The sequence below is a fragment of the Phyllobates terribilis genome, unplaced genomic scaffold (genome assembly GCF_046119375.1).
Source record: "Phyllobates terribilis strain yellow unplaced genomic scaffold, ASM4611937v1 Scaffold_3__8_contigs__length_932513732, whole genome shotgun sequence".
In the NCBI taxonomy this organism is placed as follows: domain Eukaryota; kingdom Metazoa; phylum Chordata; class Amphibia; order Anura; family Dendrobatidae; genus Phyllobates; species Phyllobates terribilis.
In genome coordinates this window covers 710,200,447-710,228,230 of record NW_027362763.1, presented here as the reverse complement: position 1 = coordinate 710,228,230, position 27,784 = coordinate 710,200,447, and the positions used below count along the sequence as shown (strand labels likewise).

Genomic DNA, 27,784 nt, shown 5'->3' with positions numbered 1-27,784 from the left:
AAAAAAAAAACTGGTAATGTTCCTCTCATTTTTGTCACCCTTGAATGTCCACTTTGCCCTCAACTAGCCGTAAGCATAGCAGCTGATATTCATGGATTCAGACACATCAGATGATCGCACTGCCGGGGTTTGCTCTGACGTGAACATTTCTGTCTTTTTAGACGCGGCAATCCTCTTCACCTCTGCAAAGAGCGTTTCAAAAAGATCCAGAAGCTTTGGCAGCAGCACAGTGTCACCGAGGAAATAGGACACGCGCAAGAAGCAAATCAGACGCTCGCTGGCATCGAATGGCAGCATTTATAATACAGGCATATGTTCTTTATTTCTGTCTCTGTCATTTTTAGTTGTTTTTGTTTTTTTTTCTTTTTTCTCAGCTGCCCCATTTTCTAAAAAAAAAAAGGGAAAAAAAAGCAAAAAAAAAAAAAAACCCCCAGCCATCGTTAATTCTGCAGTCGCTGCATACAGAGTGCAGATCTTTAATTTATATGCCATTGTGTAGTGTACGGAATAAAGCGAAATCTTCTTACGACACTACAAATGTCAGATCTACATCAGATTTCTCAGTTCTCTCATTTTACCCTTCCATTGTAAGAAGCGATGAAATCTGTGGGAGAAATTCCTTTAAGGGACATCATCAGAGACCTTTTGCAGACTCGATAACAAAATATAGTTGATGGCCACTGGTCCGGATTTTATGACAGTGTCCCTTTAAAAAAGCCTTCGTCTGCTTTAAAGAGGTTTTCTGGTTTTGCAAAATTTTACCCAATTGTTATGAAATAAAGAAATAGTCATTACTTACCCGCCGGATCTCCCACTACACTAGTGTTACAGTTTCTGTGGTCCTTGCCAGTCCTCCAGGGTAATATCCTGCCCATAAGTCACCTGGCCACTGCTGACAATCACGGGCTTCAGCAAGGATATTTGCATATATGCACTGTGACTGCTGAGGATTGTGATTGGCTGCAGCGGTCAGGTCACTGATAGGACGCTATCACTGCAGAACCGGTGAGAGCTACTGGAAATCAACAAGTAAGCATTATTTTTATTTTATAGTATTTTCTATTCTATTGCAGGTTTTGTAAAAACCTGAAAAGCCCTTTACATTACCCACACACAAGGTGATATTTCCATGATAAATCTAGCAAAATCCATATGTATTAAACGCTGTTTTTTTGGGGGGGTTGGTTTAACCACTGAAATCTATGGTACAAGTGCGCAGATAGAAGAAGTGATACGCTGGAGAGTTAAAAAAAAAAAATCAGTGCTACATGGCTCCTTTTTTTTTTTTTTTTAAATATATATATATATATATATATATATATATATATATATATATATATATATATATATATATATATATATATATATATATATATATATATATAATATAGTCATATCATTTAGCTTAAAGGTGTATTCCAGTTTCCAGCCCATAAATGTTATTCTTTGTGTAATGAAAAGCTGCACAATTTTCCAGTATGTATGAATTCTTCAGCTTTCGAGATCTCTATATTATTGGTTTACATCCATTTCATTAAAAAAAAAAAAAAAAGTGCCCTGGTCAGGTGACCGTAAACTGATCAAGAAAACTTTTTTTTTAACCTCTGTAGGAATTTATCCAGAAATTTTATTTCAAAATTGTGTAACTTTTTACTCTCCAGAAAATAACATTTTTGGCCGATTTTTCTTAGAACAGCACTTGCAAGCTCTTTGATATAGAGCCTGTAAGCGCTGCCCTGAAGCTAGTGGGAAAGCTGGATCCATCCACTCCTCCGATGCTGCAGAGACAAAGCTGCCTCTGCTTGTTACACGGGGGAGTGTACAGTTCAGGCCAGTGGGGAGAGGGTGCCGCTATTCTGAGCTTTCAATCAGAAGCGCACCCCCCTCCCCCTGCAAGCAGGAAGCCTTGAGGCTGGCAAGCAGCACCCTCCTGAAGATTGAGATTGAGCAACCCCTGTAATGAAAAGCCATTGCATATTATTTCTTATTCCGCAATATGACTTACCTCTTCCAAAACGCTGCCGAATATCGAAATAAGATATTTGACAGAAACAAGTAGCTTGCTTTTTAAAGGGGCTGTTTGCAATAGGCCACAGTTAACTCTCACATGTGTTCCCATCTGCTGTATATAGCATATGCTATATATAGCAGTGTGAAAAAAAATATGCATCCCACTTTCCTGTCTTCACCTATAGAGATGGATATATCTGTATAGGACACGTCCTAGGATGACCAGGGCGTTTAGTTTCTGCCATAGGGTAGGTGAAAAGTACAAAGTACCATAACTATAACACAGCAGGACATCTATAGGGAGCATCTCATGCTCCCATCCCTACACTTTTCTTCTTCATTAACGCTGCGCTTGCACTTGGAAGAATATTGACATCTGTCTTGTATGTGAACGTCATTTGACTTTTTATTTGCCTCTTTAAAGGGGTTGTAGGAGATTAGAAAAGCTGCCCTCAGACATAAGCTTGCATCACTCTTTACTTCTATAGGGATGAGCTGCAATACCACAAATGGCCTATGGACATGAGTGGCGCTGTTTCTGAATTAAGGCAGCCATGTTTTTCTAATCTGCAAAAACTAGATATACAGTCATGGCCGAAAATGTTGGCACCCTTGAAATTGTTCCAGAAAATGAAGTATTTCTCCCAGAAAATTATTGCAATTACACATGTTTATTTCCTTTGTGTGTATTGTAACAACACAAAAAAACTGAGAAAAAAAGGCAAATTGGACATAATTTCATACAAAAAACGTAAAACTGGGACAGACAAAACCCCCAAAATCGGCCAGACAAAATTGTTAGTACCTTTCCAAAATTGTGTGTAAACAACTGTTTCAAGCGTGTGATGCTCCTTCAAATTCATCTTTGGCAATTAACAGGTGTGGGCTAATATGAAAATCATACCTGAAACTAGATAAAAAGGTTCACTCAATCTTTGCATTGTGTGTCTGTGTGTGCCACACTAAGCATGGAGAACAGAAAGAGGAGAAGAGAACTATCTGAGGACTTTAGAACCAAAACCAGCAGAGAAAAAATTGAAAGGTTGCAACGCAGGATAGTCTGGATAAGCAGCCCCAATCAAATTCAAAAGAAACTCAAGCTGTCCTGCAGGCTTCGGGTGCATCAGTGTCAGCGTGAACTATATGTCGACCTTTAAATTAAATTAAACGCTATGGAATGAGACACAGGAGGACCCCACTGTTGATACAGAGACATTAAAAAGCTAGATTGCAGCTTGCCAAAATGTACGTGAGTAAGCTAAAATCCTTTTGGGAAAGCATCTTGTGGACAAATGAGACCTACATAGAGCTTTTTAGTAAAGCACATCATTCTACTGTTTACTGAAAACGGAATGAGAAAAGAACACAGTACCTACAGTCAAATATGGTGGAGGTTCAAAGATGCTTTGGGATTGTTTTGCTGCTTCTGGCACTGGGTGCCTTGGCTGTGTGCAAGGCATCATGAAATCTAAACATTACCAAAGGATTTTGGGTCGCAATGTAGTGCCCAGTGTCAGAAAGCTGGGTTTGCATCCTTGGTCATGGGTCTTCCAGCAGGACAATGACCCCAAACATACTTCAAGAAGCCCCCAGAAATGGATGGAAACAAAGCGCTGGAGAGTTCTGAAGTGGCTGCAATGAGTCCGGATCTAAATCCTATTGAACATCTGTGGAGAGATCTTAAAATTGCTGTTGGGAGAAGACGCCTTCATATATGAGGGATCTGGAGCAGTCTGCTAAAGAAAAGTCCAAGATCCCAGATGAGAGGTGTAAGAAGCTTGATGATGGTTATAGGAAGTGATTGATTGCAGTTATTTATACCAAAGGTTGTGATAGCAAATATTAAGTTAATGGTGTCAACAATTTTGTCCGGCCCATGTTTGGGGTTTTGTGTAAAATTATGACAAATTTGCCTTTTTCTCAGTTTTTTTTTTTTGTGTTGTTCCAATACACACAAAGGAAATAAACATGTGTATAACAAAACCTGTGTAATTGCAAGAATTTTCTGGGAGAAATACTTAATTTTCTGGAACAATTTCTAAGGTGCCAACACTTTCGGTCATGACTGAATAATATAAACCTAACCATGGCAGATCTATACTAAAATCCATAGGGCATTTTTTAGCATGACTGCAGGAAAGATGTTACCCTATTACCAGGGGCCCTTATTTACCTCTAGGTGGCACTATTCTCACGACCATTCAGGGCAAGAGAGTATGAATAGTGCCACCTAGCGCAGTCGGCACTGATGCCGTTGGATACAAAGCTTTTGACGTTTTGGGCACTTATCGTGACATATTTTTTGAGAAACACATAATTATGGATTTGGGTTTTCTTTCGCAGTCCGTGCCTGTATCTGTGCAGATTTTTTACATAATGCTGAATTGAAGAGGTTTTCAGGTTTTGGAAAAGTTATGTCCCTTGACAAAAGTTTGAAGAAGTTTTGAACAGCTGTGCATTATTCATCCTTGGTCTCCACCGCTTCTCCCGGTGACTCTTTTTCAGTAACGCTGCAGCCGATCACTGAGCTTAGCGGCTTTGCCCGAGTTAATGACATGAGTCCCTCAGCGCTCACTGATTGGCTGTTGACGTGACGTGGCGCCTGAGACCTTAACAGACACCAGGAGCAGTGGCAGAAACTCATTGTGGGACCCGGGGAGGGTGAGTGGAGCCAGTTTGTTTCAAAACAAACTGCAGCCAGTGGACAGGGTTTTGTCCAAAACCTGGAAAACCCCTTTAAGCACCTGTGTAGCTCCGATTCCCATAGGACACACTTTATATCATTGACTACCACGTAGTCTTACTTTATATCTTGTGTTCATGACATCCTAACCAGGGTCACTTATCACAAAGAGTCTACTACTCTTAGATCTGTTGTAGGATGCCATGTTTTTCGCCCGTTCCATATTTCCCTCCTTCTGATTGGTTTCGGTTTGGCACATTGGTGATATAGCTGTGAACGTTTAGGCTGATTTGTAGTCATTAATAATTTGTAGTGGTGTGAGATGCCCCTCGCCTAAACATTTTGGATATTAGCTCAGCCATATATATGCGTATGGGGGTGCAGCCTCCATTGTGGCTCTACTGCAAGGCTCTGGTGGTCTGGGACAGAACTATAGTGGGGGCACAAGTTGTAGTCGTACCCGAGGCTTAAAAAGTTTCCTTTGGCCCAGATGAGAATATTAATACTATTAAAGACATTGGAGATTTTGCATCATTTTGGCAGTAGGGTTTCATTAAAAATTTTGCCGTTTACCTTCATTTTGCACTATTACCAGATGCAAAATGAGTCAACTGAGATTCCATCAGTGAGCCCGTTATGACGGTGTGAAGGGGGAGCTTGTAACTCTTTTATCAGCCTTTTTTTTTTTTTTGACTCCTCTCAGCTGATTTATAACCATAGACCACATCAAAGTTGAATGTGCAGGGACACAAAGCCTGTAAAAGCAAAACGCTGCAACATATTTAATGAAACCCAATGGGAAAAAAATATTTTTAGCCCCAAATATATGCATTTAAGTAAAATATATATATATATATATATATATATATATATATTAAAGTAATTTTACCAAAGGTAGACAACCCTGGAGAACCATTTTATGAAGACCTATTGGAGTTTTGCAGTAGCTTGTAATGATTTGACTCAAAATATATAGTTCTGGCCCTGGATGGCTGCGCCCAGGATGAGACCTGTGATACCCTGTTAAATCCCTTTAATTCTCAAAAAAAATTCTTTGCTATTTAGCCCATTAACTCTTTGGAGACTCGTTTTCCGTGCTCGGCATGTATTTATGTTTAATGTAGAAATATTCATGTAAAAAAAAATATGTATGAAATGGAATTCAATTTGGAAAAGTTTTAATTCTTTAATATACATGAAATTCTTGTAATATTTGAATGTAACATATGTATAAAAAAAAAAAACAGAAAACACAACTTATCCAAATTAAATACATTAACCATTGTCGCTTTTTTTTTTGTCATCCACTTATTGACCTCCTGTGTGTTTTGCTGACTAGGACGCCACAGGCTCAGTATTGAAGTGTCCCAGATATGTCAGCGCTAAGCTAGGGATGACCTGGATACTTGTATCATGGGCAGGTAGGACCCGAATGTAAAGGTGATTATGATATTAGTCTTCATAAGAGCCAGGTAACGCTTACTCATCGCAATTAGTGCAAGGTAGACACTTTTGGCCGGAGTCGGGGTGTCCGTGCCAGGGCTGTAGATGCATGCTGTAGTTGTATAATGCCATTTTGGAATTCGGGTGAGACCGTGTATATTATACACACTTGTGTATGAAGTTTTCAATATATATACACCTGGGTCTGACTTTTTTTTAAAGTGATTCTCAACCTTCGAGATTCTCTGCTCACAAAGTGTTCACATTGAAATGTGTGTAATGCTGATCCTCCAGGGTGAGCATAATGTGAGCATATAGTATTGGCGTATAGTAGTCTTAAAGAAAGGGGCGCTGCCTTAAGATGCGACAAACGCGTGCGCCTCTTGATAAATTTGGAACATCTTATACCTGGCTTACGTATCCCTCAGAAATGTTTATCCTGGTGGACATTTCTGGTGTCATCTACACCACTTTTGTGGCACAATGATGAGCTTGATGGGTGGGCTGTTCCAAATTCTGTCCACTTTAGAGCTGGTTGGGACGGGCATAAAAATAAAAACCACCAAGTCGCTAACATTTTGTGCAGCTTCTTGTACAAAAACATTTTGCAACATTTGAAGGAGTTTTTTGTGTTTTTTGTTTTCCATGCGCACAATCTCTCTGAATCAATACCTCTTTTGGATCTACTCTTCAATGAACAAAGGAACCCCTTTTATAATTCAACATTTGCTAACAGGGTAGATAACTTTTTTGGCTACATGGAAAACTAACACTGCGCATTGCTCTGAAGACACCATCCCCACTGTCACACATGGTGGTGGCAGCATCATGCTGTGGGGAGGTTTTTCTTCAGCAGGGGCAGGGAAGCTGGGAAGATGATGGAGGTAAATACAGGGCAATCCTGGAGTAAAACCTTATGTTCCCATAATGAGTTTTTGGTGAGTTTTTTTACACTGTGTATTGAAAAAATGCAAGTAACCAATTTTTACTTAATGGGTGCAGAAAATCTGCAACATCAAAAATTCATCATGGGCACCAAGCCTTAGAGGCTACAAAAGACTTGAGACTGGGGTGTAGGTTCTCCTTCCAGCTGGTCAACGCTCCTAAACATCCTGCCAGAGCTAAAGCATATTCATGTGTGTGAACGGCCCGGTCACAGTCCAGACCGAAATCCCATTGAGAATCTGTGGCAAGACTTGAAAATTGCTGATCACAGACGTCTCCATCCAATCTCACTGAGCGAGAGCGAGTGTGCGAAGAAGAAGGGGCAAAAATGGCACCTCTCGATGTGCAAAGCAGGTGGAGACAGACCCCAAAAGACTTGCAGCAATAATTGCAGCGAAAAGTGGTCCTACAAAGTATTGACTAAGGGGGCTGAATACAAATGCACCTCACAATTTTCAGATACATGGGTTTTTAAAAAATATTTAGAAAACCATGAATCGTTTCCTTTACACGTCACAAATACTTATTACTTTTGTGTTGGTATGTCACATAAAGTCCCAATAAAATACATTTATGTTTACGGGTATGATGTGCAAAAAAGGGAAAAAGTTCACGGGGTATGAACTCTTTTTCAAGGCTATATATATATATAATATAATATATATATATATACTCAAAATAATGCGCCAATTAATTTAGTAATCTATCCATGTAATCACCAGAGCTTTGCTTTTCTGATACAGATCCCAAAACACACACACGTTTGCTGTCTACATCCCCCTTCCAAGCTGTGACACACTGTACATCCTTCCACCCCTCGTGTCCTTGCTATTACCTCTAACACTGAAAGAAGGGAGACGAGGATCTAAAACTGCAGAAAGGTGGTATATCTTTAATAAAGACTATTCAATAAGTAGGGAGAAAATAATGGAGGAATGTCCATAGCCTTTAACATGTTAATTAAATGTCTGCTGATTGCAATTAAGTTGGCAAAGTGCCAGCTAATATTGCTGCATTTTAGAACTATTTTATAAAAACTGAAATATGTAAAAGAAACTGAATTAGAAAGAAGTTCAGATTATCAGTGTTTGTGTTTTTAGGTGTGACCTGTAACATATACAGTGGCTTGCGAAAGTATTCACCCCTTCGGCATTTTTTTTTTACATTACAACCTGTGTTTTAAATATTTTTGTAATCTGATTTGTGTGTGATGCATCAGCACTAAATAGTCTAAGTTGGTGAAGGTAGAAAAATATAGGCATAAATTAAATTTATGGGATCAAATAACTAAAAATTGTGATGTGCATATGTATTCACTCCTTTTGCTATGAAGCCCCTAAATATTTCTGGTGCAAGCAATTACCTTCATAAGACACATGTTAAGTGAGATGACGTCCATCTGTGTGCAATCTACTGTAAGTGTCACATGTCTGTCGGTATACACACTTTACCTTTTCTGAAAGGCCACAGAGTCTGCAACACTATTAAGCAAATAACACCAATAACCAAACACTATGAAGACCAAGGAGATACCCAAACAAGTCTGCGACAAAGTTGTTGGGAAGCACAAGTCAGGCTTGGGTTATAAAAAATATATATACACACACACACATACTCCGGAGCACCATCCAATCCATTATCTTCAAATGGAAAGAACATGGTACCACAACAAACCTGCCAAGAGAGGGCACCCACTAAAACACAGCCCAGGCAAGGAGGGCATTAATTAGAGAGGTATCACAGAGACCAGAGGTAACCTTGAAGTAGCTGCAGAGTTCCCAAGCAGAGACTGGAGTATCTGTCCATACGACCACAATAAGCCATACACTCCATAGAGGTGGCCTTTATGGAAGAGCCGGCAGAAAAAAGCCTTTATTTACACACATAAATTGTAAGGCTCACTTTGAGTTGGCCAAAAAACATGGGAGAATCCCCAAATGTATGGAGGAAGGTGTTTAGTCAGACGAGACCAAAATTGAACCAAAGTTGGTTTGAACTTTTTGGCATCAAACCAACACAGCTCATCACCCGAAGAACACAATCTCCACAGTGAAACATGGTGGCATCATCATGCTGTAGGGATGTTTTTTGGCAGCAGGGACAGAGAAAATGGTCAGAGTCGAGGGGAAGATGGATGGTGTGAAATACAGGGATATTCTTGAGCAAAACATGTTTCAGTCTGTCAGTGATCTGAGACTGGGACAGAGGTTCACCTTCCAGCAAGACAATGACCCAAAGCATACTGCTAAAGCAACACACAAGTGGTTTAAAGGGAAACTTGTAAATGTTTTGGAGTTGCCTAGTCAAAGCCCAGACCTTAATCCAATTGAGAATCTGTGGTCAGACTTGAAGATTGCTGTTCATCAGAGGAAACCATCTAACTTGAAGGAGCTGGAGTAGTTTTGTCTTGAGGAATGGGCAAAAATCCCAGTGGCCCGATGTGGAAAACTCATAGAGACTTATCCAAAGTGACTTACAGCTGTAATTGACACAAAAGGAGGCTCTACAAAGTACTGACTTTAGGGGGTGAATAGTTCTACACACTGAAGTTTTCAATTATTTTGTCCTATTTTTTGTTTGCTTCACAATAAAAAGAAAACAAAATGTTCACGGTTGTAGGCATGTTTTTTATATGAACCGATGCAAACGTTAAAAAAAAAAAAGAAAACGTGAAATTACAGGTAGTAAGGTATCAAAACACGAAAAATACCAAGGAGGTGAATACTTTCGCAAGCCACTGTATTTGAATGCCTCTTTTGGACTTCTCTGGCATAGTGTACAGTGCTGGCCAAAAGTATTGGCACCCCTGCAATTCTGTCAGATTCTTCCTGAAAATGATTGCAATCACAAATTCTTTGGTATTATTCTCTTCATTTAATTTGCTTGCAAGGAAAAAACACAAAAGAGAATGAAGCAAAAATCAAATCATTGATCATTTCACACAAAACTCCAAAAATGGGCCAGACAAAAGTATTGGCACCCTCAGCCTAATACTTGGTTGCACAACCTTTAGCCAAAATAACTGCGAACAACCGCTTCCGGTAACCATCAATGAGTTTCTTATAATGCTCTGCTGGAATTGTAGACCATTCTTCTTTGGCAAACTGCTCCAGGTCCCTGATATTTGAAGGGTGCCTTCTCCAAACTGCCATTTTGAGATCTCTCCACAGGTGTTCTATGGGATTCAGGTCTGGACTCATTGCTGGCCACCTTAGAAGTCTCCAGTGCTTTCTCTCAAACAATTTTATGGTGCTTTTGGAAGTGTGTTTTGGGTCATTGTCCTGCTGGAAGACCCATGACCTCTGAGGGAGACCCAGCTTTCTCACACTGGGCCCTACATTATACTGCAAAATTTGTTGGTAGTCTTCAGACTTCATAATGCCATGCACACGGTCAAGCAGTCCAGTGCCAGAGGCAGCAAAGCAACCCCAAAACATCAGGGAACCTCCGCCATGTTTGACTGTAGGGACCGTGTTCTTTTCTTTGAATGCCTTTTTTTTTTTTCCTGTACACTCTTATGTTGATGCTTTTTCCCAAAAAGCTCTACTTTTGTCTCATCTGACCAGAGAACATTCTTCCAAAACGTTTTGGGCTTTCTCAGGTAAGTTTTGGCAAACTCCAGCCTGGCTTTTTTATGTCTCGGGGTAAGAAGTGGGGTCTTCCTGGGTATCCTACCATACAGTCCCTTTTCATTCAGACGTTGACAGATAGTACGGGTTGACACTGTTGTACCCTTGGACTGCAGGGCAGCTTGAACTTGTTTGGATGTTAGTCGAGGTTCTTTATCCACCATCCGCACAATCTTGCGTTGAAATCTCTCGTCAATTTTTCTTTTCCGTCCACATCTAGGGAGGTTAGCCACAGTGCCATGGGCTTTAAACTTCTTGATGACACTGCGCACGGAAGACACAGGAACATTTAGGTCTTTTGAGATGGACTTGTAGCCTTGAGATTGCTCATGCTTCCTTACAATTTGGTTTCTCAAGTCCTCAGACAGTTCTTTGGTCTTCTTTCTTTTCTCCATGCTCAATGTGGTACACACAAGGACACAGGACAGAGGTTGAGTCAACTTTAATCCATGTTAACTGGCTGCAAGTGTGATTTAGTTATTGCCAACACCTGTTAGGTGCCACAGGTATGTTACAGGTGCTGTTAATTACACGAATTAGAGAAGCATCACATGATTTTTCAAAGGGTGCCAATACTTTTGTCCACCCCCTTTTTTTAGGGTTGGTGTGGAATTATATCCAATTTGGCTTTAGGACAATTCTTTTTGTGTTTTTTTCATTGAAGACAAATTAAATGAAGATAATAATACCAAAGAATTTGTGATTGCAATCATTTTCAGGAAGAAACTGAGTATTATCTGACAGAATTGCAGGGGTGCCAATACTTTTGGCCAGCACTGTATATGTAAAGATAGAAAGATGAGAATCAAACCATCAAACCAACCTGAAATTCCCATAAGACTGCTGTAGTTACAGCACGTTGACTTCTTGCGTTTACAGCCACTAGGGGGCTTTGATCATAAACATCACAGGTTAAAATGAGTTGCAGTCAACTCTACCATTGGTAATAGTTTTATTGATGTCACTAAAAATGTACAAAGCCTGCATTGGATCTGGTCAAACGGGTCTTTCACTAAAGTTATATTAACATTTCATAAAAATCAATTGTAGACAGTTTTAAACAAGGTTGCACAAAGTTGACCCACTAATCTTGTTATTCAGTAACATATGAGAATTTTACAAATTTCAGTTCATATATTTTACATATATATTTTTTACCCATATTAAAACATGATATCATTTTTCTCGTTACTCAGAAGACTTTGGAAGCCCGTGGACCTTTTTCCCAGCAGTGTTCAGCATTGTTTGAAGTTTTTGACCAGCTGGTTTAGGTCAAAGTGGGCAATAAATCTCAAGCCCAAACTGATGTACAGTCACATTGGCTTTTATACGAGAACCACTACGTATAACAAATTAAATGACTGTGGTTGAGATGATCGAGGGATTATTTTCCATAAACCAGTTTAGATCAGCCATCTATCAGTTTACGTTCTACCAACGTTTCACTTTTTGCCTTCGGTCCCTCTCTGAGCCCTTCCTATAAGAAATATATATAGATATGTACAGTATATATTTAGTACAATACAGCAAGCCTTCTTTCAGTCTGGAATATAAGCCTTTTACTATGAGAATTCCTTATTGCTGTGTCTGCCAATTTAAAGGAGCAGAGTCTAATTAATAATTGTCAAATTCTCTTTATGAAAAATTTAGTAAAAAAAATATGAGTAATTTAGTGTGTGTTGCATATACATACATCAAATATGCATATTAATATATCATTTGTAGTATATACGAATGGAAATCTATTACATTTTTGAGGATTGCACATCTGGGTTTTTTTTTTTAAAAAATAAAATTTCCAAAGTGAAAATTTTCACATTTCAAAAGTTGACTTTTTTTTAAAAAAAAAGTCCTGGATAGTCCTGATGTTCAGCTGACAGTGGCCACTGCTGGGTTCTTGTCTCCTCCATCTCCTTCGGTGTTTTCCACCTGGTTCTTCTTACCCAAACTTTTCAGGATTCCTAAGAAAGATGCGACAGTCTCTTTCAGGCTTTTCTCTAGCAGCCAGCCCTCGCTTTCACATTCAGGATCTTCGGGGTTTGCTATGCTGTCTAAGCTGGTATGCAGGTAACGGAGACCAATCATGTCGCCCACCTGCAAAATAGGGTCAACCACAAAAGCTTATGAGTAAAGGAGAAGTGTTCCACAAGACGTCTGCAAAACAATGGTTTTTATTCTTATGTTCTTGACTGCAAACATAGTGTATTACAAATAAAAAAAACACATGCAAACCTTGCAGGACTCCATTATCAGTCAATCTAATCAATTATACTTTGAGAATAAATGTACTGTAGTAGTGGTGAAGGAAGTAGCTTTCCTCTGGTACTAAAAATGTTAAAGAGTATGTTCCCGAAAGTTAGATCTCTCTGGGCTGCAGTTAGGTCTAGTTAAGGGTTAGCTGTGATAATCCAACCCAGTAGAGGGAGGGGGAACTATTGGGGGGGAGCTATTGTTTAGCTCAGGAAGTAGATAGTCAGTAGTGTATAGTACCTGAGACTAGACAGGCTTCATAAACTGGCTGCTAGGGTAGACGTGGCCCAGTATCTCAGACAGTGGATCATCGGCCAAAAGAATCTCTTCACAAGAGTCCCCTTAGCCGGCCTGGGAAACTCAAGAGTCATTGTGGACTCGGGGGTACATTGTGTCTGCAGGCTGTAGAAGAAGTTAGGACTCAAGTCTAGGACGTGGGTAGAACTAGGGCTAGAGAATAAGGCAACAGAGATGTTTCACCTAAATTGGGAACCAGGGCTGAAGTTGTATCAAGTACCTGTGGGAAAGATGACAACCCGTTGGGCCTTATCCTTTATTTCTCCCTGTAAATATTGTAAATATTCCCACTTCCCAAGTAAAGTCCCAGTTATTGTTATGAACTTTGTGTCTTCTGAATTCATTGCTGCACTGGTTCCAGAAGAGAAATGCCTGGAGACAGACACGACCGGCTGGTCGGAAGTAAGTGGAAAACACCAAACACACCGCAGCATATCAGAGGGAGGACTTTGTCTGTGGGGTGTCAGAGCAAGTATGGGCCACAGCTCGCCCACGGCTACCTCGCTGGGGCACCTTACACTACCACACCAGACCTTGCTCCAGAATAAAAGGTGTGGAACCTGATCTTTCTCATTGAATATATAGGATAGGCTATAGGCCCTACCACTAGTAAATTGACACAAGATAGAAAAAGGGCGTTGACTCTGGCTGGTGGGCTATACCCTTTCCACAGACACTAGGCACTATTCACTATTCCTTTGTGAGTCTTCTCTTGAGTCAGCACACCTTGTGGCCTACGCCTTGGGCAATTCTGTCACTGCTAGTTGCTCCATTTGGCAAACATCTTGGGCTGCAAATCCAGCATTGAAAAATGCTGTTTCCAGTCTTTTCTTTCCCCACTCAACTTTTTTTTTCCATTGGTGGAATCGGTATTAATAACTTACAGAATAGAGATCTTCTCCTTGACCTGGCAGATTTTTTTCTTCATTCCCTATGAAGGCTATACCCCATGCATCTGCTTTTTCTGAGCCAGCCATCCCATCTCCAGCTTCAAAGAGTCATTGTTCTTTTTCCAGGCTCAGAATGGTTCCAGTGTTATAAATCCAACCTATTCACTGTTCCCAAGAAGAACGACTCAGTAATACTCTTGTTGAAACTGAAGAGGCTCAACAGATGTGTGCAATTAAGAAGGTTTTTTATTAAATCTCTGCAATCTGTAGTTGCATCACTGGAGTGTTAAGGGAGTTCCTCTCCTGTAGACGTACGTGTGCATATTTTCACTTCCCCATTCCAGGTCTCACCTATGATTCCTTTGCTTCATTTCTTGTTTGTTGCCCTCCCATATAGTCTTCATTCCCCTCATCACACTTCTCCATGCCAGAGGGATGGCAATCATTTTCTATGTGGAAGTTGTTCTGGTGAAGACTCTTTTTTGCAAGGAGAATCCCTCCAGTCTTCAGAATACCCATTCGACTCCTTGGAAATCTGGTTGCATCCTGAACTGGTAGAAGTCATGCCGTTTCAGCACATTGAATTCCTGGGAATTACCTTCAACACTCGTGGGGTTTTTTTCTCCAGAGAAAATTTCCTTTCTTCAGTGAAGAGTGTCCTATCAATGGACGGAAACCTTATGCTCCATCCATTTCTTCATGAAGGTCCCTACCATGATGGGCCCAGTCTTTGAAGCCATCTCCTATGCCCAGTTTCATATTCTTCCACTATATTTAATGTAATGGCTCACCAGGTGAGCTGGATCCACTAAGCCTCTGGTTCCTATGGGCACAAGGACCCCAGGAGTTGGTGCAGCTTCCAGAAAACACGTGGAATCCTAGGGACTAGGACTAACTGGAAACTCAGAAGCTAACAGATGGAGTGGAACCCAGCTGTGATGGATCCGAGCTGAAACGCAGTAGTACAGATAAAGAAGCACACCAAACATGGAACACTAGAGTCTAAATTCAAGACACCGGTGTTTGTCAATGGGCTTTAAACAGGTCGAGGGAGATGATGTCATTAATCCTGGCTGGGCAACTGTCACGGGTGTGTTGCCACGAAGATCGTCACGAGTACACAGCCTGACTTCTCGCAGCTGACTTGTTGGTGCTTTGTGTTTCTCGGCAGTGAGGGAGTTAATTCTCTCTCTCTCTCTGGGCTAGATGAGGTCCAGCCTCGCCCAGCTGCAATCAATACTTCTGTAGTGAGACTCCTTCATATACCTGCTGGTCTGTTTGGGAGGTGTCGGTGAAAGCATTTCATTCAGACTGACAGAGCGGATCGTGGTGTTTGGAGTTGCTGAGATAAGTGTACTTGGAAGTGTTTTTTTCCCTTTCCTCGCTTTATCATTTATCTCCTTTCCCTTTGGTTTTCCCTCTGTTGTAGTTGAGAAGTTGTTTGTATGCAAGGTGGTTTTGGTTTTTCCCTTGTACTGTCTCGTTCGTCTAAATACTGTGTTTGGGCATATTATTTCTTGTTCCCTTTGGTTGTGATCGGGGTCCTTCTCAGGACTAGATTACTGAGGTGCAGGGATCTTCAGGAGGTAGGGGTTACGCTGGCGGCCTGGACCTCTGTACCTTTAACAGTACCTCCAGGTTGAGGGATTAGTCAGGGCCCCAGCTTAGGGTCAGCTTAGGCCCCCTACCTCCAGTATACAGAGACAGCGTGACATTTTCACCGACCCACTTAGTTTTTCTCCAGCTACTATGGATCCAGTAGCCGGTCTAGCTCGGCAATTGCAGAGTTTGTCCATGGAGCTGGCGGACGTTAGGTCCAAGGTTTGGCATCCTCAGGAGCAAGCCGGACCAGAACCTAAAGTAGCTCTCCCTGATAGGTTCACTGGGGGGCGGGACAAGTTTTTTGTTTTCCGGGAGGCATGTAAATTGTACTTTCGGCTGCGGCCTCGGTCATCGGGGAGTGAAGAACAAAGGGTGGGAATTGTCATCTCGCTCCTACAAGGGGACCCACAATCTTGGGTGTTCTCTCTTCCCCCGGGTTCCCCGGCTCTCCAGACAGTGGATAGGTTTTTCGCTGCCCTGGGACTCGTATATGATGACCCAGATCGGATCTCCCTTGCTGAGTCTAAGTTACGTAGGATCCAGCAGGGAGATCGTCCGGCGGAGGAATTCTGTTCGGAGTTCCGTAGGTGGGCCACGGACACCCAGTGGAATGACCCGGCTCTTAGGAGCCAGTTTTGTCATGGTTTATCTGACAAATTACAGGATGTGTTGGCACAGTATGACTCTCCCGTGTCTCTGGAAGCCGCTATGGCCCTCGCTATTCGCGTGGACAGACGGCTTCGGGAGAGGTGCGGGATAACTCTACCCCCTGTGATGACTCCACCTCCTACAAGGTCCCCTCATATGGTGGTTCCCCTGGTCAGTCCAGAGGAGCCTATGCAATTAGGAGGGACATCATTTCGGGGGAGGGGACCGGTGGTGCGCCATAAGGCAGGAAGGTGTTTCTTCTGCGGGAGAAAGGGACATTTTATTGGGGGGTGTCCATCCCGTCCCTTGCAGAGTGAAGAGTCGTCGGAAAACTGTTGATCCCAGGTTGTGTGGTGGACGGCAATCTGGGAGTAGGTATTTCGTCCCTAGGTTCGTCTCAGTTTCTCGTACCGGCGGAGGTGGTGGTGGGTACGAGAACTGAGAAGATATCTGTTCTTCTGGATAGTGGGGCCGGGGCTAATCTGGTTGATGCTCGGTTTGCCCGGGTTCAAGGTATGCGGTTGAGTGAGTTGGCTAAACCCATCCCCATATTCTCGATCGATGCCAGGCCTCTCGGGCAGGGAAGTTTTTTGCAAGTTGTGCATGACGTAAAACTTCAAGTGGGGGCAATACATAAAGAACTGTTGTCTTGCTACGTGTTGGAGGGTCTTCCCACTCCTATTGTGTTGGGCCTTCCTTGGTTAGCTAAGCATAACCCGGTTATTAATTGGCAAACCAGGGAGATAAGCCAATGGAGTAAATTCTGTAATAAAAACTGCATGAACACGGTCATTGGTGCGGTTACTCCTTGGGTCTTACCTCCATTTCTGGCGGACTTTGAGGATGTATTCTCGGAGAAAGGGTGTCAGGAACTACCTCCTCATCGCGTGTATGACTGTTCTGTAAAACTGCTCCCAGAGGCCAAGTTACCTAAAGCTAGGTTGTATAACCTTTCTGGTCCTGAGAGGCAGGCCATGAAGGATTATATCTCAGAAAGTCTGGCTAAGGGGCATATTAGACCTTCATCTTCACCGGTGGCTGCGGGGTTCTTCTTTGTTAAGAAGAAAGATGGAGGCCTACGCCCTTGCCTGGATTTCCGTGAACTTAATCGGATTACGGTCCGAGATCCGTATCCGCTCCCACTTATTCCCGATCTCTTTAATCAGATCGTGGGTGCCAAATGGTTTTCTAAGTTGGATCTCAGGGGGGCGTACAATCTGATTAGGATGAAGGAGGGGGATGAGTGGAAGACGGCGTTTAACACTCCGGAGGGGCATTATGAGAACCTTGTCATGCCATTCGGTCTGACTAATGCCCCGGCGGTGTTCCAACACTTTGTTAATGACATTTTTTGCCGCTTGGTGGGACAGTTTGTTGTCATATATCTGGATGATATCCTAATTTACTCGCCGGATCTGGTGTCTCATCAGGAGCACGTTAGGCAGGTGTTACAGATCTTGCGGGATAATAAACTGTATGCCAAGTGGGAAAAGTGTGTGTTCGCCGTACAGGAACTCCAGTTTTTAGGCTTCCTGGTTTCAGCGTCCGGTTTTCGTATGGACCCTGGGAAAGTGCGGGCAGTTCTTGAGTGGGATCGGCCAGAGAATCTTAAGGCACTACAACGTTTCCTGGGGTTTGCTAATTATTACCGAAAGTTCATTCGTAATTTCTCGTCCATGGTTAAGCCTCTCACTGACATGACTAAAAAGGGGACGGATTTTTCTAGATGGTCTGACAAGGCTTGTCAAGCATTCTCCTCTTTGAAAAAATGCTTTGCCTCGGCGCCCATACTCATTCAACCTGATGCGTCTCAGCCATTCATTGTAGAGGTAGACGCTTCCGAGGTAGGGGTGGGAGCAGTATTGTCACAAGGTTCGTCCCCTGGTAAGTGGCATCCGTGCGCCTTTTTCTCTAAAAAATTGTCGTCCGCTGAGAGGAATTACGATGTCGGCAATAGGGAACTCTTGGCCATTAAGTTAGCTTTTGAGGAGTGGCGCCATTTTCTGGAGGGGGCAGTTCATCCGGTCACCGTCATCACCGATCACAAGAACCTGCTATATCTGGAGTCCGCGAAACGTCTGAATCCCAGACAAGCTAGGTGGTCATTGTTTTTTACCAGGTTTAATTTTGTCGTTACATATCGTCCTGGGTCAAAAAATGTAAAGGCGGATGCCTTATCTCGTAGTTTCCCGGGGGCCGGGAATACGGACGACCCGATTCCTATCCTTCAGGAGGGGGTGGTGGTTTCGGCAGTATGCTCTGAGCTGGAGGAGGAGGTATTGGAGGCTCAGGGGGACGCCCCTGTTGGACCTCCAGGGAGATTGTTTGTTCCAGATCAGTTGCGACAAAAGGTGATCGAGGCACACCATAACTCAGTTTTTGCAGGACACCCGGGGAGTAAAGCAACTGTGGATCTCCTCTCGCGTCGGTTTTGGTGGCCTAATTTACATAAGGAGGTGGTAACTTTTGTCGCGTCCTGTGGGGTTTGTGCGCGCTCTAAGACCTCACATACCCGTCCGTCTGGGGCCCTCTTACCTTTGAAGATCCCGGAGCGTCCTTGGACTCATCTGTCTATGGACTTTATTACGGACCTCCCTCCGTCTTCGGGTAAAACGGTCATACTCGTTGTAGTGGACAGGTTCAGCAAGATGGCACATTTTATCGCTCTTCCGGCTCTCCCTAATGCTAAAACTCTTGCGCAGGTGTTCATTGGGGAGATTGTGAGGCTTCACGGGGTACCCTCCGAGGTGGTGTCTGATCGGGGGTCTCAGTTTGTGTCTAAGTTCTGGAAGGCGTTTTGTGCACGGCGGGGGATGCAGTTGTCATTCTCATCGGCTTTTCATCCTCAGACCAATGGTCAGACGGAACGTATGAACCAGAGCTTGGAGACATATCTCCGGTGTTTTGTGTCAGAGAACCAGGAGGACTGGGCTTCTTTCTTACCTCTGGCAGAGTTTGCTCTTAATAATAGGCGGAGCGAGTCCACTGGTAAGTCCCCGTTTTTTGGGGCATATGGTTTTCACCCCCAGTTTTGTACTTTCAGTGGGGGGGGCTCTTCGGGGGTTCCTGAGGAGGAACGATTTTCCTCATCACTCGCTTCAGTATGGAGAGGGGTGCTGAAGAATCTGAATACTATGGGGAACCGATACAAACGTATGGCTGATAGGAGGAGAGTGTCTGGTCCGGACCTAAGTGTGAACGATCGGGTATGGTTGTCTACCAGGAATATAAAACTTAAGGTTCCCTCCTGGAAACTGGGTCCCAGGTTCATCGGGCCGTACAGAATCAGTTCTATTATTAATCCGGTGGCATTCCGTCTTGACCTCCCCCCTACGTTTAAAATTCACAACGTGTTTCACAGATCATTGCTTAAGAGGTATGTGGCGCCGGTGGTACCGTCACTTTTACCTCCCCCTCCAGTGGTTGTCAATGGTAACTTGGAGTTCCAGGTATCGAGGGTCATTGATTCACGCTTTAATCGCCGGTCCCTTCAGTACTTGGTTCATTGGAAGGGGTATGGTCCTGAGGAGAGGATGTGGGTTCCTGCGTCGGATATTAACGCAGACCGATTAGTTCGGGCCTTCCACACGACTCACCCGGATAAACCTGGCCCTGAGGGTCCGGAGGCCCCTCGTAGAAGGGGGGGTACTGTCACGGGTGTGTTGCCACGAAGATCGTCACGAGTACACAGCCTGACTTCTCGCAGCTGACTTGTTGGTGCTTTGTGTTTCTCGGCAGTGAGGGAGTTAATTCTCTCTCTCTCTCTGGGCTAGATGAGGTCCAGCCTCGCCCAGCTGCAATCAATACTTCTGTAGTGAGACTCCTTCATATACCTGCTGGTCTGTCTGGGAGGTGTCGGTGAAAGCATTTCATTCAGACTGACAGAGCGGATCGTGGTGTTTGGAGTTGCTGAGATAAGTGTACTTGGAAGTGTTTTTTTCCCTTTCCTCGCTTTATCATTTATCTCCTTTCCCTTTGGTTTTCCCTCTGTTGTAGTTGAGAAGTTGTTTGTATGCAAGGTGGTTTTGGTTTTTCCCTTGTACTGTCTCGTTCGTCTAAATACTGTGTTTGGGCATATTATTTCTTGTTCCCTTTGGTTGTGATCGGGGTCCTTCTCAGGACTAGATTACTGAGGTGCAGGGATCTTCAGGAGGTAGGGGTTACGCTGGCGGCCTGGACCTCTGTACCTTTAACAGTACCTCCAGGTTGAGGGATTAGTCAGGGCCCCAGCTTAGGGTCAGCTTAGGCCCCCTACCTCCAGTATACAGAGACAGCGTGACAGCAACATGCAAAACCCAACGTGAAGCAAAACAGAAGGCATATGACCCAGGGTCAGGTGTGTAACCGTTCCATTCTGTCTCTCTGGAGCAAGGTAATGGATTCATTGGACTTCTGCATCCAACTCCCTGCTCTAGTTCACAGTTGCAGCTCTGCTTCATGGCAACTCTTTACTTATGCTCAATTGGCAGATGGTGACAACAGAGGCCATTCTCTTAAGCTGGGGAGTGGTGTTGGCCCAATACATCACTCTGTGGTCGTCAGAGCAGTCTCGGCTCCAGACCAGTCTTCTGGAACTGAGAGTCGTCTTTTTAGGTCTCTTCTAGTGATGAGCGAGTATGTTCTGTTAACCCTTTCGCCGAGTATTCTCGGGCGAGCACCGAGTAGTTACAGCTGCTCAGTGTTATGTTTGAATCACTCCCGTGTGCATGATTTGCGACTGTTTGACAGCTTTAATACATGTGAAGCATGTCTATTTCTTACATATTCCTCACATGTATTAAAGCTATCAAACAATTGCAAATCATGTACATGGGAGTGATTCAAACATAACACCGAGCAGCTGAAACTACTCAGTGCTCGCCCGAGCATACTCGGCTAAAGGGTTAACAAAACATACTCGCTCATCACTAGTCTCTTCCACTGGTCCCCCTACTCCAGGACTTCTCTGTTTGAGGGCAGACAACTCAACGGTACTAGTCTATGTGAGCCATCAGCAGGAAACAAGCACATTGGCTATGAGGAAAGCTACCTGAATCCTTCAAATTACTTTCCTTGAAACACATCCATTCACAGTGCTTTCAAAGCTTATGCTCTATTTGTCCCTTATCCCCCGTTCCCCATCAAGACAAGGTGGTCTTATGCCCTATAACATCACTTTTTCCAAAAGTGATCTCAGGCTTTCCTGTCATCTTTTTTTCGATAGGCAGTGCAAGGGCTTCTTGGCCTCCATGGTGGGTTAGATTTGCGAGTCTAGAAGCCTACAAGGGTAGAGAGTTACTGTTAATCCCACAAGGACGTTTGGGACCTGCTTTGTGATCAGCATAAGGCTTTCACCTCCCAGGTCTGCAAGGCTGTCTCCTGAGCCTCTGTTCACATTTTTGCCAAATTCTAGATGCCTCCAATGGTCTCTGCCAATGAAAACTGGAGTGTAAGATGCTGCAGTGTCCTAGGAAGTTTGCATAGTTAGCCCACGAGATGGAACCAACACTTTTTCTGACCCAGTGTCAGCCACATACTGGTAGGATTTATAGCCACAGTGCTGTTTCACAATGTATTCAACAAGAAAGGAATTTTATGGTGTGTAGAAAAATCCAATTGTAAATATATACATATAAATCAGTATAGAATTACCTACTATTGAGATGTGGATATAGTCTCTATTCGCAGTATAATGTTTGAAAAAAATAATATATTTAAGGAAATGTAATCTATCTGAACTGGTTAAAAATGCATGAACAAATATGAGATCCATGATTCAAGGAATACATGACATTTAAAGACCTCGAAATCCTGGAAGAGAATCTGGCAGCATAAAATAGGGGCGTAAAACCTGATTCCAACACTAAGTCACTAACTGGGTTTCTTTCTGCAGTTTTGATAAAGTTTTGCAGTTCTACTAGTCCTCTCAACTATGAACTCCTGCTGCGTAGCCCTTGATATTCATGAGTTCCAGCTATGGCCGCTCCCCATCATTGGTTGGTTGCTTTCTGCCTATGTACAGTGCAGGTCAAAATGTGTCAATCAATGGTGGGGGTTGGGTTACACAGCTCATCATTGAAAAGAGTAGCTGATAAAATAGTGAAATTATCAAAACGACAGCAAAAAGTCCAGTATGGGACCCATCAAAGGAATCGGCGTCTCTGCCGCTACATGAAGATAAGAAACTTTGTAATATATCTTAAAAGAAAAAAATTCTTCTTTTCCCACTTCTTCACTCCTGCACTGATTATTCACTCTTAAAATTCTCAAATCTGTCATCAGTAAAAGATCAAATGACACCTTCTGCTAGTCTATGGAGAGTGGACGGGTAAGAAGCTGGAGGGAGAAAGAGACAAAGCACACAAAGAGAAAATGCTGCAGCTTCTAGTGCAGATGGAAAAACTGCTAAAAAAAACCTCAGGATGCAAGAAATATAATGGTCAGATATAGTGCTATTCCTCATATACATACGTGATAGCTTATACTGAAAAGTCACCTGCAAGTGAAGTTATACTAGTTATCTCGTATATTAAAAACCCATCTTAATGGAATACTTTAGATCCTTTTTTTCAGGATCCTCATCTCCTGGCAAGTGGCAAGAGTGGAGAGCAATTCAAATAACATCTTGCCATCTTCAGGACCTGAAGTGTCTGGCATTGCAGAGACAACCCATTGATGTGACTGGACATTGTGTAATGTCCTATTTCTCCTGTGGTGGTGCTGCAGATAAACTGAGTACATAGGGCCCGATTCAGCATGGAATATTCGCCAGAAATCTGGTGTAAAACTGATTGAAATGTTGCAAAACTTTTGTACAACTTGAAATTGCACAAAAATGTTTGCCAGAAAATGTGAAAAAGGAGCAATCAGCTCACCTGTCCAGTTGCATGGCGAAATACTCCAATAATAGCAAGAGTCCAAAAAATAGCCAGCATTCACATCTTCTTAAAATAATCACTTTATTGATCCAGTACTATAAAAAGCACAAAATATGGTTGAACGCAACATCACAAAAATTAAGGCAGAAAAGAAACATCCGCTGCGCTCCCAGGCAACATGTTTCAGACCTGCATGGCCCTTTATCAAGCCAAACCATGTAGGTCTGAAACATGTTGCTTGGGAGCGCAGTGGATATTTCTTTTCCGCCTTTTTAATTTTTGTGATGATGTGTGCCTTTTATAGTAGTACTGCATCAATAAAGCAATTATTTTAAGAAGATGTGAGTGCCGGCTATTGTTTGGACTGTTGCTAAAAAATGTTTGCTACTTTTTTAGAACGGTAATGACCAGTTCTCCCATTTTTTTTGAAAGGTGGGAGGAACTCGAATGGGTTGTGGATAAGCACAACCCAAAAAATCATTATAATTTATGCCTCAAAAATTCCATAAATTATGACAAAAATTACCTTTGACTTGCGTACATTTATGTTGATTGCACATTGCTGTTGGAGGACACACCAAATTCATTGAGAAGCACGCTTTTAATGAATTTGGTGCATGTTACTTCAGTGCTTCCTTTATTAAAGATTGGCTCACAAAACGTACAATGGTATTCCGACAGATTAGATGATCAGTGGGGTAGTCCCAGTGGGTGGAAACTTTGTGACTTACCTGTTGTCAATGGATCTGACCAAAGGGGCTGTAAAAAGTGATAACAAGACGAACCCTCAGGTATAAGGGCTTATAGGGCAGCAACTTATGCCTCTGTAGTCTTTTAAGGGTATGTGTACATGTTAAGTATTTGGTGTAGAAATTTTTGCACCATTTCTGCATCTCTTGGCAGGAAAAATGCAGCTGCAAAAAAGCGCATTTTTTTGCTGCTTTTTTTACTTGCATTTTTGGTGCAGATTTTCCCCAGCTGATTAGTATGGGTGAAATCTGCAGCAAAAAAAACGCTGAGGGTATGTGCCCACGATCCGGAGCCGCTGAGGGTTTGACACTGGGTGTTTATGCAGCGTCAAATCCATAGCGGTCAGATGTTACAGCATAGTGGATGGGATTTCTAGAAATCCCATGTCCACTAAGCATCTCTGTGCACCTGCGGATCACCCGCAGAAACTGACAGGCAGCGCGTCTTTCAGGACCGCAGCATGTCAATTTCTCTTGCGGGTCTGCATGTGGACTTTCCCCATACACTAACAATGAGAAAAGTCTGTATGTGAAAAGAAAATCATGCTGCTCATTTGCATGATGAGGGCAGAAGTGGTGCAACTATTCAGCAGCGTCGGGGCCGCAGCAGCTCCAGATCGTGGGCACATACCCTGAAAGAACTGACCTGCTGCAGATTTAAATCTGCACGTCACAAATAAGCAACGTGTACATGAGACTTCAGGGTTCTCATTTACTTTGCTGGCATCAGGAATCCCTTCAGGTTTTGACAAATCTGAATTGAAAAAATGTCTGAACTGTTCTGCTGGTAGTTGTCATCATTTGAATCCTATCAGTGGTATTACTTTTCTCCAAACTTTTCTATATATGTAAAATAGGAGGGACTATCATAGCCAGTTTAAAAGCATAAGCAGAAAATCCCTCAGACATTTTGTAGTGAATCTGGATAGAGAGAGGACGTCACAGCTTAATAACAGAGACTGAGAGAAAAAGCCATAAAACATAGCACAAACATTACACACAGTGTGTGACAGCACAACAGTGAAGAACAGTCACCAGCTGTTTACCCAGAGCCCCATATGTTGAAGTCCTTTTCACATTAGGCTGTGTTTGCGTTAAAAAGCTTGAGGTGAGTTGGATACAGTCCTAGGAGTCCTCAGAGTATTACACACGTCTTTTCTGGGAAATTAGAGTATTTACGATTTGTAGCGAATTGATTTTTTTTTTTAATTTAGCAAAGCAGATGAATATGAATTTGAAAAGATTCTCTCATCTCTAATATTTATTTCTATTTTTGCCATCTAGCATTGTCATATTTTGACCTTTTTGATACCCTAAAAATGTGTTAAAAATGTAAGCATTAGCAGAGACCACACGTGATAACGCTCTGCAGGATCTAGCATAGCCTCAGTCAGGCGTGTTTCTTGGGCTACATTCACACATATTGAATTTGCTGCAGATTTTCATTCTCCAGACAGAAAATCTGCAGAGGAATAGAGGACAGTAGAGGCAAAATGGATAAAATTTTAACTAATGTCATCCGCCTTTTGCAAAAACTGTACGTGAGAAGTGAGAATCTGTAACAAAACCCAATTGTTGCAGAAGATGCAGATAAGCTACAAAATCTACCATCCTCAAAAATTAAAAAAAAAAAAAATCTCAAAGCGAAACACTTGACTTGTCTCCATTGGCTCGCACCCACTGGTCTTATGATGTGACCACTGACTGTAGCAGCTTCTACGTCAAGAGACATCAGTAGAGCAGGCTGGGTGTTCAGAGATCTGCACAGGACCAGAGAAGCATTGCCTTGAGAGCGAAAGGAAAGGGAAATCAGCAACAATGTCCATACAACTCGAACCTATCCAGCATTTATTACATTTATAGCAGATATGCATACATTTTTATAATGAGAATAATAATTTTATGAACTTATCAGATCCACTGACTATTCAACAGCAACATAGTGATATGTACCATCAAAAAAGTAAAAATCCATACATTTGCTGACTATTCAGCCTATGTTTTAATAGTAAAAAGTTAATTTAAAGGGTTTTCCTACTACAGAGAAAAAAAACAACAGGGACCATTTCAAATTCACAGTCTTCCCATGCTTCCCATTCATCACCAATTTGGAGACATTTACACCCAGTCAATTAAACTATAAAATGCAAAAAAAATGGCTATATTGGTGGTTTTTTTCTCCATTTCCAGAAGAGAGACCTTTCTTGCCCCGGAAGAGAAACTGTTGTGTTTTTTATGTGCATTTGGTGTATTACAGGTGTTTTCTAAGTGTCCAGATAGTCAAGGACAACCAACATTAAAGAGAGGTGGAATGTAAGAATGCTGGACTAGGCTGTCACGTTCCGGCCCCTTAAGACACTAACCGCATTGTGTTATATTGTAATGTGTATTGTGTCATGCGTCTTTTGTATATAATGTGTAATAGTGTTATAAGTAATGTACAGTCTAGGACATAGTATAAGATAGGTAGCAAAGGGATAAATAGTTGACAGTAGTTTATGTAATCACAGTAGAGTAAGATAGAGTTAATGTTTGGGATTAGCCTATAGTGGGAGGGGATTAGTGATAGGGCAAGCAAGATCCTGAAGTAACTGATCAGACGAGTGGACTTACGGAAAAGGGTCCTTGGATAGGACGCAGAGTCAAGAAAACTCTGAGCTTGCAAACACCGAAGGTAACGGGCCTAAACAGGACTGAGCTTGTGGGACTAGTGGAGGCCCCAAGAGGAAGACCCAGGGCGCCAGTAGTGGAAGAGATAGGATGTAGAACTGCTGAGTGAGAATAAAGACTTGCTGATCAGGACTGTGGCATAGGATCTGGGTTGTGACTAAGTAGGGCGAAACAGTGCCTCACTAACCCTGGAGAAGACTATAGAGGAAGTATACTGTATGAACATGCTTTGTACTGTAAAGGAAACATCCATAAGACTTTGTACCTGCTATCCCTTGTACATAACCCTTACCAATTTACTGTTGAGTAAAGACATTAATTTTGAACAGAAGTCTCCTTTATTGAACTGTGGAACCTACGGTCCTGGCCAGCCCACACCACCGGCTACAGGCGGCCTGCAGAGGTGTAAGGCCCTCACAGCACGAGTACAAACAACCAGCCAGGACCCACACGTTCATGTAGCTCATGGGGGCGTAAAGGGAGATGAGTGCCTCACCCACAGCTACCGCCCCCGCAGTGCTATACTCCCTCCCATAAAAAAGTTAAGTTATATGTACAATAAAAAAATATTGTACTGAAAAATATAACATAATAGAAAATCCAAGTTACGATACATTAAAAGGCATGGCTCGCTGAATGTGGCACGCAAAATCTGAAAGAAATTTTTTTTTCCAAAATAGGAAGTACTTAAAACAAAAAACACAAATATCCTCTACATGAGGTTTTAAACCTAAATGCACAACAATGTTTTAACTGTGTTCCTGGTTTACCTCCATTAGCCAGACGAGTAAGACCAGAGCCCCCATAGAGCTCATCATGCTGGTGTAGTAGTTGAGCAGAGCTTCCTTACAGCCCTTGTTCCATAAGTTCAGTTCTTCCGTCTGATGGTCGTAGCTGTAATGGGCACTGTTATTGGTCACCTGCATCTGGATGCATGGTCGGGGCGAGCTGGGGTTGCAGCAGCTGAATGGTACTCCATCAATCAAGAATTTGCCGTCCACATTACTTTTAATACGACTGCAATGAAAAGAAATAGAAAATAAGCAAAACACTGCAACACTAATGTTATATGAGAGGCGTAACCAGCATAATAATAAGGTCTGTCCCATAA

The 27,784-nt window shown here is 42.5% G+C and overlaps 2 protein-coding genes across 5 annotated transcripts in view; one reads left to right on the top strand and one right to left on the bottom strand.

Annotated features, from left to right (window-relative positions):
- Positions 1–5,977, top strand: part of UBR2 (ubiquitin protein ligase E3 component n-recognin 2) — a 110,200-nt gene extending 104,223 nt beyond the window's left edge. For all 4 annotated transcript variants that reach the window (XM_073672011.1, XM_073672013.1, XM_073672012.1 and 1 more), the window contains exon 47: positions 162–5,977. In XM_073672011.1, coding sequence (XP_073528112.1) covers positions 162–303 — 142 coding nt within the window. In that variant the 3' untranslated portion in view covers positions 304–5,977. The remainder of the gene's footprint in view (positions 1–161) is intronic.
- A 6,146-nt stretch (positions 5,978–12,123) lies between these two features.
- PRPH2 (peripherin 2) overlaps positions 12,124–27,784 on the bottom strand; it is a 38,926-nt gene continuing 23,265 nt past the window's right edge. The window contains exons 2-3 of the mRNA XM_073673308.1: positions 27,444–27,690; positions 12,124–12,804 (exon numbers count right to left, since the gene is read on the bottom strand). Of these exons, the coding sequence (XP_073529409.1) occupies positions 12,580–12,804; positions 27,444–27,690 (472 nt within the window). The 3' untranslated portion in view covers positions 12,124–12,579. The remainder of the gene's footprint in view (positions 12,805–27,443; positions 27,691–27,784) is intronic.